General features: G+C 30.1%; 2 protein-coding genes across 5 annotated transcripts in view; both read right to left on the bottom strand.

The window, feature by feature from the left end:
* Window positions 1–20: 20 nt before the first annotated feature.
* Window positions 21–1,085, bottom strand: LOC139427260 (uncharacterized). Its single transcript, XM_071188315.1, has one exon. It carries the CDS (start codon window positions 1,083–1,085, stop codon window positions 21–23), a length of 1,065 nt encoding a protein of 354 aa, XP_071044416.1.
* Window positions 1,086–6,884: 5,799 nt separating this feature from the next.
* Window positions 6,885–11,637, bottom strand: part of LOC107455526 (cysteine sulfinic acid decarboxylase) — a 77,867-nt gene continuing 73,114 nt past the window's right edge. For all 4 annotated transcript variants that reach the window (XM_016073119.3, XM_016073121.3, XM_016073118.3 and 1 more), the window contains exon 14: window positions 6,885–10,071. In XM_016073119.3, coding sequence (XP_015928605.1) covers window positions 9,889–10,071 — 183 coding nt within the window. In that variant the 3' untranslated portion in view covers window positions 6,885–9,888. The remainder of the gene's footprint in view (window positions 10,072–11,637) is intronic.

Here is an 11,637-nt window from a genome sequence, read left to right as displayed (position 1 = left end):
TCACTGAAACTCAACACATATTACTGTCCAAAACGTTGAGGCACTCTCACAACCCTACCAGCTCGAGTGGTCACAGAATCAGTTTTTCTGTAGTTATCAGTCACTGAAGGGTTAGGGTTGACACAATCATTCGGAGTATTATTGGCAATAACATCACAACTATCCAGTTCCATAGGGCACAGTTTCTGAACAGGGCGAATAAAGACACCAGATTTTGTCTTTATTTTCGCTAAACGAACAAGTCCATCTTGACTGGGATATGTTTCCAAAATTCGTGCCATCGGCCAGTTAAGTCTCTTGATGTTGTCACTCCATACGAGTACTATGTCACCTACTTTAGGAACAGGGACGTTATTTTTCTTTCTGTAACTTTCTCGTAGTTGTCCTAGGTAATCCACTCGAAATCTCGAACGTAGATCTTTTAAAATTCTTAACCGGTATGCCAAACGTTTATTTAAACTTTTTCCATCTGTTTGGCTGCATTGGTCAAGATCTGTAACATCATTACTTTTGTTTTCTTGCAAAAACATTGCTGGTGTAATTGGATTCAAGTCATTTGCATCATCAGAAACATGGGTAAGTGGTCTTGAATTGAGAAGACACTCACATTCGCACAAAACAGTAGCCATTTCCTCATAACTTAGCGAAGTTCTTCCCAGCACTTTTCTCAAAATCTGCTTCATAAGACCTACTAAACGTTCCCAGAAACCACCCCACCATGGAGCTGAAGGTGGTATAAATTTCCAAGTGATGGGAGCGATTTCACCTTTCAATCTCTCGAGATCAACATTTCTCAGCAGTTTTTCAAATCCGACGAAGTTAGTCCCATTATCCGAATAGATCTTCGAAGGTCTTCCGCGTCGTGAAATGAACCTTCTTAGAGCCAATAAGAAGTTGTCAGTGGATCGAGCAGTCAAAAGTTCCAAATGAACTGCTCGGTAGATAGCACATGTTATTAGAAGTATCCACACCTTTTGTCTTTCTTTAAGGTACAAAGGACCCGCCACATCTAAACCAATTATCTCAAAGACAGACGCTTCCTTTACTCGATATGCCGGTAGCATGTAAACTCTCTTTACACACATAGTATCCCCAAGAGATTTTGAGAGCGCTGATTGGCTTTCTCGGCATTGCCTTCTGTTAAGTCTTTTTGTAGCTCCTCCTCAATAACATTTCTCTGTAGTTTGTTCCCAAAATGTAAATCAATCATAAATCAGTTCCAGTATATTTCTCGTACTAATTTTATGACAAATGTTAAAGTTTTGTTCAAAAAATTAAACAGCGTTATTAATTGTATTTTAATAATAACACATTTATTTAAATCTAATTTGCTTTAAATTTTATGCAAATATTTTTTAACATTAATGTTATGAATTTTAGTTAAATGCAAGGTAAACAATCATGTTTTGGTAAAACATCAAATTAGCATTATGAAAATTAATAATAATATTAGTATAATAATAATAATAATAATAATAATAATTATCATAAATTAAAGTTTTATTAGCTAGCTTTTATGTAATATATATATAATGATTGATTAATATTCAAATTGAGTAGCATTGTGAATATCCTTATGCACTTAGAAATTAAAATCTCTTACTTAAATTTATTAAGTATGATTGCAGAACCACTCAGTTAAGTTTGAAATTATTATATGAGATTTTAAAATGTATATAAAAACTTTTAAAATTATGTTTGATTACTTAAAAAAGATTTTATCATATCTTAGAGGAAAATATTCTAAAATGTTTAAAAAATTTTATTATAATTCAGCAAAAAAATTTTAAAAGTTTTTGAAAAACTTCTTTTACATTTCTCCTGTGGCACTTTCATAAACGCACTGTGGTGGCAAATAAATAATTTCCTGCAATTAAATAATAAAAAAATATTTACAATCCAATGGAAATGTATTAGAATTAAAAGAGAGAATTTTTTGTAAATTTATTCTCTAATTACTTATGGTATTAATTTAATGGACAATTCATAATCATTGACTTTTATTTTGATGAGAATTATGCAATCAAAAAATAATAAAAGAGACATCTTAAAAGACAACTGCTTGATTTCTTAGAATTAATAGTTTTTCAGTATTATAAAACATTCAACAAAAAAAAAAAAAAAACATTAAAAATAAGTTATAAATAAGTAGGCATAATGCACATCTCTTAGTTTTAATTTATAATAATAGATAGCGCCACTAAAAAATCTTAAATTAAAAATTTTATAATTTAATTTTAGTAATCCACAAAAAATAAATAAAATATTAATTTAATTCGATGAACATTAATTTAATTAAATAAATATCAAGTGAAAACTATTCAATTCTCATTTTATAGTGAGTATAAGAATTAAGCAAGGCAATTAAATTCGATTTCAATGTTATTCAATAAATTAGAAGGATATTAGCTTCATAAGAATTCATGCATGTAATAATCATAAATTTAACGAAAAAAGCATTCCCCATAAAAATTAAATACAATTTTTTTTTTAAAAATAACTAAACTAGTTATTTACCTTCAAACAAACCTTTTTCCATGAGGTTTGGATGTTCTAGAATTCCATTTCGTATTGGTAAGTTCCCCAAATGCCCTTACCCACCTATTACAATCGTCTAAATTTAGAACATTACTTCTAAGGGTAATGGTATTTGAGGAACTATTTTTTACTTCATTTTTCAATGAAGAAGGCAGTTTCTCTGTTAAAAAAAATTGACATTTGAAGCTTGTACACAAAAGCTGGAGTATAGAAATCACTCTATGCTGAAAATAACAAACATGGCAGAATGAAATAGCCATACGTCACAGATAGCGTTGCCGAGAAAGCCAATCAGCGCTCTCAAAATCTCTTGGGGATACTATGTGTGTAAAGAGAGTTTACATGCGCCCGGGATTCAATCCCAGAACCTTTCTGATGTAAGGCCAGTTCCCTACACAGCAAGTAATCTGATTCTTAAAGTTAAGTGATGTTTAATTATACACCAAATATCAGATAATTAAGGCCGAAATCGGTTGGCAGAGACTCGCGTTCGTGAAAACAGTAGCTCGAATCCAACCGGCGAAGTAGTAAATGGTGACTGGTGCACGCTAAATCGGTTGGGTCACAAAATCCTTCATGTTCCCATAACAAATTATATCTCTGGGGGTGCTGAATTGGAGATTGATTGTTCTCTGGTTGGGTCAAAATTATGATCAGTGGACGAAAATAGATGGGTCTGCTCTACAAACGAGTTTGACGTATGGGTGTGGCAGAAGTCAAATTCTTGGCCAGAGATGGAGCCTCTGAAAAAGAAGAATAATCGCACCCCTAATGCTACGACAACAACATTAGACATTAAATAAAATGAAGCAATTTTTTCAAACATTCAATAACATCCAACAAATTTACCTGAGGATATCTCAATTTCAAAGAAGTTTTGAGGATATTTGTGGCAGTGAGGAGTATTTATAAAATAACTGTACGAAAACTGAGTCATAGTTTGCAATCGGTTGCATGCTATATAAGTTATTACAGGGAATTAAATGAAAATGATAGTCTGAAAATTTTATCAATTAGATGTTGTGGTGGGGATTAAACATAATTCAAGTCGAATCTTTATATTCTAATACAGCGGTTAATTGTTTTTGGCTACGGAACCCTAAAATAATCTTCTTTTGGCGAAACCCTGACTTTATAAATAAAGTTTATTAACGTAATTAAGAACAACATAAAAACAATTTTACGTTTAAAATATTTAATTAGAGGAATGAAGATTTTTTATAATTTTATCCTTAATAATTTTATATGCCCACCGGCCTGTGTAGGGGGCAGGGAGCTGTCAATGCATCAGAAAGGTTCTGGGTTCGAATCCCAGGCAGGCACAAAAAACAAATCTGTTCACTAGCTGGTGCATATTTTTGGTGCATATTCATAAGCTGAAAATGTATAAAATAAGCCGACTTATTGTTTAAGGAAACAAAAGTTAAAAAGAACTGCTATAAGCGTTAGAAATGTTTATTAGGGAAACATATTTCTTTATTAAATAATTAAGTTATTTTGTTTTGATATGAAAAACGCATTAGGAAATAATAATGCAATATTTTATAAATGTACGCTATTTTCATAATTTGCTCAATATATTGTTATTAGAAATACTATATTTTGTTTTAAAAAATGCCATTTCTATTCATATGCATTTTACTTGAAATAATTTCATAAAGACCGAGAATTCCAATTTCCAATGCAGCAGGCGATACGGACATTATCCTAACGCCGTACAGAGATCAAAATAAAACAAAAATACAAATACAGAAGGAGATGAAATATACAAAATACAAAAACAAAAGCAAAACATCAAACACAGAAATTAATTCAAGAACTTAAATTGAACAAAAGTTCTCTGGCCTCCCAGTATCGGGAGTAGATGCAGTTCTTTGTCAGAACTGAACAGTCTAGAAGATGTCCAGCATTCATCGTCGCACCACTGCGGCAGAGGGGGCAGGCAGGATTATCCACTATTTGGGTAAGCCCACCTGCGTTCCACTGCAAAACATGCAACGAATCCTGTCTACACCTCATATCAAGAGAGAATCATCCAGATACACGAAAATCAATCAGAAGATCAAAATCAAAAACAGAGAGATCTCGGCTGCAGAGTTGTTACTCATTTAGCACCACCCAGGAGGCACGTGTAGCTTTAGGGATGCTACGGACGCGAGTAACTTTGCCTCCCAGACCGAGAATTCCGAAAGATTGCATAAATTGTTGGTTAAATCTAAATATAATTAGAAATCAAAATTCATCACTTGTTATAAAGATTTCTAAATTACGGAACCCCTTTATCTCTTCCACGGAACAATAGGGTTCCGCGGAATACCTTTTTGGAACAGCACTTCTAATATCTAAGTTTCGCTTTGTACCTTTTGTTAATTTGTACTTGTCAAATTAGCTGGAAAATGTCTTTTAAATTTTGTAGTGCTGCCATCTATCGGAAAGATGAATTAGTAGCGAGTAATATTAATCTTACTGATGTAATGTCAAACGGAACCAGTCGCAATCTTAACAATAAACAGCGTCATTGGGAAAAAAAAAAAAAAAAAAAACTATTCATAAAATTTCTGAAAGTAATTTCTAATTTTTATATTTTCATATCTAAGATTTGGTTTCTGCCTTTAGTTCACTCGTGCTTTTTAATTTGTTGAACAATGTCTATTCAAAGTTAGTGATGCTGATATCCAACGTAAAGGTGTATAAGTCGAAAGAAAAATTTATTTTAAGGATATACTGACAAACGAAATCAGGCCAATATTAAATTTACCAGCATCATTGGAATACTAAAAAACTGTTTAGAAAATTTCTGAAAGTATACTCAAGATCTCAAAACTTAAACTTGTAAATCTAAAAATAATTATAATTTGTGTTAAAAATTTTCATTAGGTAAGTCTGTTCTAAGTATTTACGTGTTCGCTATCAGCAATTGTTGTTTAAAAAAATGTCTGACTTACACAGGAATAATGGTACTGACATCGGTTATTAGGTATTTACCTCAACCAGACATAAAATTATTTACTTTTATAAGTTTATTGAGATTTGATGCAAAATGCATTTAAGTTTATACTAAAATTATTTATCTGCGCTTTTTTTGATTATTTATTTCGCATTACATTTGGTTTAGTCATAAATATCTTGCAATACTTTCTATAGCTCTCTATAGTAATCAAAAATAACCGTTTGATTTCATTTACACTTAATTTTTATACAGACTGGAATTTATATCCTAAATAAGCCCAAATCCTTCTTGTAAAATATTAATTATAAAAATTTAAATTGAAAATGCTTAATCCAAATAAAATAAAAAAATAAATAAAGTGTTTATAAAAACAAAAATAAAATAAAAATGGAAAAATCTCCAGTATTTTCCATTCAGAGCAATTTTCAGGCTTATTGCAAGGAGCTTAGATACCTTTAGGCTAATTGGAAAATACGTCATTTATGGCTCAGTTATCCTGATTTATTTCAGACCGTTTACATTGAGGGTCGGCTTTCTGCGATAAACTGTGTAGTGCGTCTACCATTACAACAAATACAATTCCAATTAACTTGTATATAAGACATGTTAACTCTATTCTATGTTGGGGTACCTTTTCATAGACATTGTCGATAACTGCTCTCCCCACAACTGTTTGAAATCAGGCTTTCTGCATTTAGACTAGAGTAAATTCAGGATGACTGATTAATTCTTCGTGTATTTTCTAATAAACCTAAAAGTATCTGGTCGGATTCCAATAAGCCTGAAAAATATCGCGTTAACTGGAACATACTGGATATATTTACGAATTTCATGTCCGTGTATCCTTCAACTGATGCATTTATTTATTTAAATTATATAAGTTTTATGACAATTTCATGTTTTTCATAATTATCTGCATTAAAATGGGCTCAAAAATATCTATTTTATCGTTATTTAATGATTTGTCGATATTTCCAAGTCTATGCATATTTCTCCGGGGCCGGGAGAGCCTGGTCGGTAGGGAGCTGGGCCCATGTCCGAGAGCTCGTGGGAACCCCACTGGCTAAGGACTCCCCGTGTAGTAAATGGTGACTGATGCACGTTAAATCTCTCGAGTCACAAAGTTCAACAAATCAATACCTCTGGGGGTACTGGAATGGAGATCGATCGTTCACTGATTCAGGTCAAAATTACGATCAGTGGATGAATGAATGAATGTATGAATGCCCTATAAACGGGTGTGACGTATAGGTGTGGCTGAAATCGAATTCTTGGCCATAGATGGCGCCACTGGAAAACCAGAACAATCACACCCCTCTGCTTAAACAGGCATACGTCAACAACAACACAATGCGTATTTTTATAACAGCACATTGTAATATGAATACACTCAGAATTTGCTTACTATTTTATTCTTTACTCTAGTACATTATCAAAATATAAGCAAACACACATTAATAAATAATAAGTAAAACAGTATTGGCAACTCTATTGACATACATTGATATTTTTATAATATTACAATTAGTATAACATGGAAGACTTGCAAAAACGATTTTTCACAAGAAATATTTAGCGTACAAAGAAGCATATTTCATACCATTTTTTTTCTTCTAAAAAACGATAAACCAATAAAAATTAGTATTATACACAGTTAAAATGATGATTTGTTCAAAGGAATTTTATTTCATGATGAAAACGTTCCTTTTATTTAAATATCTGAATTACATATTCACATAAGAAGATTACAAACGTTTTACACATGCAGGACTGATTCGAGAAAAATGCATATTTTTGTTGTGTCTGAAATACACAAAAATGGTATATGTGAAGTATTAAAAAGTAACTTATGAAGCAGATATTTATATAAATAAAAATCAAGATCTATAGTATACATTCGTTCCTCTCAAATTTATGTTCTGAGTTAACTAGAAGAAATTTAAAAAAAAAAAAAAACACTTCAATTAGCCCAATGATAGCATTTATTGAAAATCATTAAAAGTGTCCCTATTATTATGGTGCAAAGTTGTTAAAATTAGTATTTTAACTCACATGATAGGGAAGGCTCTAGTCACAATAAATAAATTTTAGGGTAGATGTCGTAGGATATTTGTCTAATGCGTCTCCTTGTAAATGTCATTCTTTTTAATAAGTCCTTTTCATCACTAGGCTCTTTGCATGAAGCCTTTCCTATTATGGGTTCATTGCAAACGTTTTAAAAACATGCTAATTGGAATAAATATTTTCGAATTAGCCTAGATATAAATGGGCTCATTAGAGTGTACCTAAAAACTATCAGGCTGATTAGAAAATGCTGGAGATTTTTCCAAATAGCTTGGTGTATTATAAAATGACAGTATTACAAAGACTCAGATTTTTCAAATAATCTAGGACCCATACATACTTTGCGGCGTAAAACGCGCATGTATTTAAGAAATTTGATTGACTTCAAAATCATTATGGAAATATTATATATCATTACTCATTTTAGAAAATAGAGTCTATATATTTAAAGGAAATAAAGCTTTTAAAAATAACACTAAATTCTCGTTAACTTAGTGATTAAATTAGTATTTGTCATATAAGTTTGAAGCGTGCAAATGGAGATAAAAATAACTGATGACTATTTTGGTAGATAAAAGTAAAATTCAAGGAAAAATAGCCACTTCAAAATAGTCCATCACGTTTCGGCAAAACGTCTTATGCGAGAAGATATTTTTGTTCAAAAATGGCCGTGATTGGGAAAAGGCATTTGGGGATTTAAATTATATTTTGGTAAAAAGGGATGTTTTTTTTGTATAATATACGAGAATTTGCAATGTTCAGCCAGCCACGATGAATTTTGTTGAAAACACCATGATAGATAATGCAAATACAAGAAAAAAAAATTTTCAATAGATTTTTTAAGGTGTCATGTCTGGTTGATCATAGCAGAAAAAGGGTAATTTCAGTGACAGTGAAATTAAAAAAAATCGCTAAAAAAAAACTTATTCTTAAAAATCGTAAATAATCAAAATTATAGTTTTAATGGGTAGTAAATAATGGGCATTATGATTTTCATGAAAATTTAATAAATGATTTTATAACTTTTTTGAGAATTTAATAGACATTATAAATTTAATGAAAATTTGAGAATTTAATTATGAACTATATAACTTTAATAAGACTTTAATAATGAACATTGTTATTTTGATGAGAATTTTGCAATGAATGTTATAACTTTAATATGAATTGAATAATTGAGATTAAAGTAAACAACAATAATGATGATGTTATAATGATGAAATTTTGTATTATTTACGTTTCGAAAAATTTTTAGATCCTAGACTTAAAAGCTTTGATTGAATTTTTTGACTTGAAAAAAAATTGAGGAATTTTGTTACATATGAAAAATAGCATGCCGTGCAAATGTTTTCGCTAATTTAGCGATTTTCAAATTTGTTGACTAATGTTATAAGGAGAAACATTAAAAACAGTTTAAATTTCAATACATTGTTCAATTTTATTTTCACATTTTAGATGTTACACTATAAAACACTTGAGAATTTGAATAATATTTTAACTCTTGGATTTTATTTCACCTACAAATTTTCTTTCTCCAAATGCAATCGATAAAACTATAGCAGACGAAACTACATTGTTAACAATACACATCTGGGCAATAAGCTATTCTAAGGAAACGGCGAAAGCTAAGTTTTAAAATATTCACAATGGAAGAACTGGATTTGTGAATTCATTTCTTTTTACAAAATCTACAATCCTATACAGTATAAACGTTTAATTTACATTTAGAAGGATTTACTAATCTAAGAAACAATTATATTTGCTTTTTCCTTTGGCACACTTTGTTCTCAATCCACTTATAAATACATAAACGTAACAAAAATTTATATCATAACAATGTCAAATTGTATCACATAAAATATATTTACATGATTTTTATAACAAAGTAATTGATTTTGTTCATCTAGCACAGTTCTGAGAGACATAATGTAATTAAATTATTGAAACAAATGTAGTTTTTCTTGAGAATAAAAACAAATAAAGGTTCAATAAGGAATATTGCATTGAAAACAACACAATTTATCGAAACTTTACATAGTTCAGCTAAAACACTTATCTATAATCTTTGACTTATAATTCAAAACTGACAAACATGTAACGTTTAGCTAATGTACTTAAAATCTTACAACTTAAAAATAACTTAAACTTTAGGTCTTTTACCAAATGCCTTGTGTACGTACTGTCCTCAATACATCATCACCGGTCTCAGCACCACTTGAATCACTAAAGTTACATAACCTTAACGACAAACATTTAACAACATTACCTCTAAAAATTTGACATCTATAAATTTGTGAAACTTGGGAAAGAAAAATTAAACATTTTTGTTCTTTATTTTAAAGATCTGCTCCATATTTTTGAATGAGCGTGATAATGTCGTCCATATACTTCTCACACAAAGTTGGAATGCAATGAACAATTACTCGGAAGAAATTGACCCAATTTTTGGATTTTAATGGTTGGTAGCTTATAATCATAGTTCCTTCCTTCACAGCTCTTCCTTTAATAATTGGGGCAACCTGGAAAAAATATTTGAATTATAAAAAGATTTGACAGATGTTGAAAGATAAGCTTTGACACATTAATATTTTATACTGTCACCAAAGTTGAACTCTCGATTCATGAGCTGTCATTATTTTATTTTGTCATTTAAATTGAACACTCGATTCATGAGTTACCAGTACTTTATTTTCTAACCTAAGTTGAATGTCTGATTTATCACCTAAGATAAGCATCTGAACATTGCACGGAGAAAACGTATTTAGTAAAACTACCGCTCTGTATGATATATATAATTCTGGTTAATAAAACTAAAATATAAGGTATTTAAACCATTCGTTTGGTAATTTTTCCATTTTATGGTAACGGTTTACCGAAATTTGGTTTTCAAAATTAAAGTTCTTATTACTCCACACTTAGTAAGAAATACAAAATTTAAAAGTAAATTTAACCGAATAACTGGTTTTTATGCCATGTTCTAAGTTATGATAAAAGTATCAAACTTTCTACATTTTCCAAATTTTATCACATATATTATAAAACCATATTTCATTTTTAATTTTACCAAAATCCTTACCAAAGCAATTCGATAAAAATTACCGTTCTTTTTGGTGTTCCCAGGACGCTGTAGATTTTCTCATATTCTGTTAGTTTTGACCAAACTTTCGCTCTCAGTGCGATTTAACACATAAATATTTTATACTCTCACTAAAGTTGAACACTCGAATCATGAGTAGCAAATATTTCAATTTCTTACCAAAGTTGAACATCTGATTCATAAGTTATCGGTGTTTATTTAGTTGCATTAGATGAATTGTTTTACTTCATTTTGTCACTTAAGTTGAACACCCAATTTGTGTTTTATTAGTATTTTATTCTGTCTCTAAAATTGAACACAGATTCATAAGTTATCAGTATTTAAATTTTATCACCTTCTTCGTACAGCACGTCTAAGTAATAGATTGAAGGCAATAAATTTCACCTCCATCTTAAATACTTCCACCTCGACTTAGAGGAACAGTGAATTTCTGAGTTAATTCGAGGTAAACTCATCTTCGCGAAGGATTTTTTAAACAAAACCAAATTGCGTTACAGGTGAGGGAATAGCTCGGAAAATACACAATAGTAAGCCCGAACAATCTAACCTATTATTATTTTTCCACTGACGATAATTTTTATGTAAAATGTACGCTTTTTTTAAAATTTAAGATAAATATTCTGTAATATAGGAAAAAGACAAGGTCTGTTTAAATATTAAAGAATATTTCTTTTTTACATATTTTTTTAGCTAAATTTACTTTTGACTTTCAGTTTTTAAAATTACATATACTCTACAAAAATAAGCAGTTTTATTATTAAAAAACATTAAGACTAGCTTCATATCATTTCCCAAAATTCTTCAGATTTTAAATAATTTTTACTTATTCCTTTGTCAATGATTACCGTAACACAAAAGTCCCGTCTTAAAATTTTACTTACCCTTAGATTTTCGTTTGAAATATACAAACTTGTTATGTGTAATGAAAAGTTTATATATATATATATAGTCTTTCTGCAAGCTTATCTTTGTAAAATCGATATATATA

Source organism: Parasteatoda tepidariorum, chromosome X2, assembly GCF_043381705.1.
Source record: "Parasteatoda tepidariorum isolate YZ-2023 chromosome X2, CAS_Ptep_4.0, whole genome shotgun sequence".
Classification (NCBI taxonomy): Eukaryota; Metazoa; Arthropoda; class Arachnida; order Araneae; family Theridiidae; genus Parasteatoda; species Parasteatoda tepidariorum.
The sequence above is the reverse complement of the archived record's forward strand: the minus strand, read 5'-3'. Positions and strand labels throughout refer to the sequence as shown.

What these genes read in the sequence shown, in the direction of transcription:
- LOC139427260 (XM_071188315.1), bottom strand. Translation starts at nt 1,085, where the DNA reads ATGTGTGTAAAGAGAGTTTACATGCTACCGGCATATCGAGTAAAGGAA.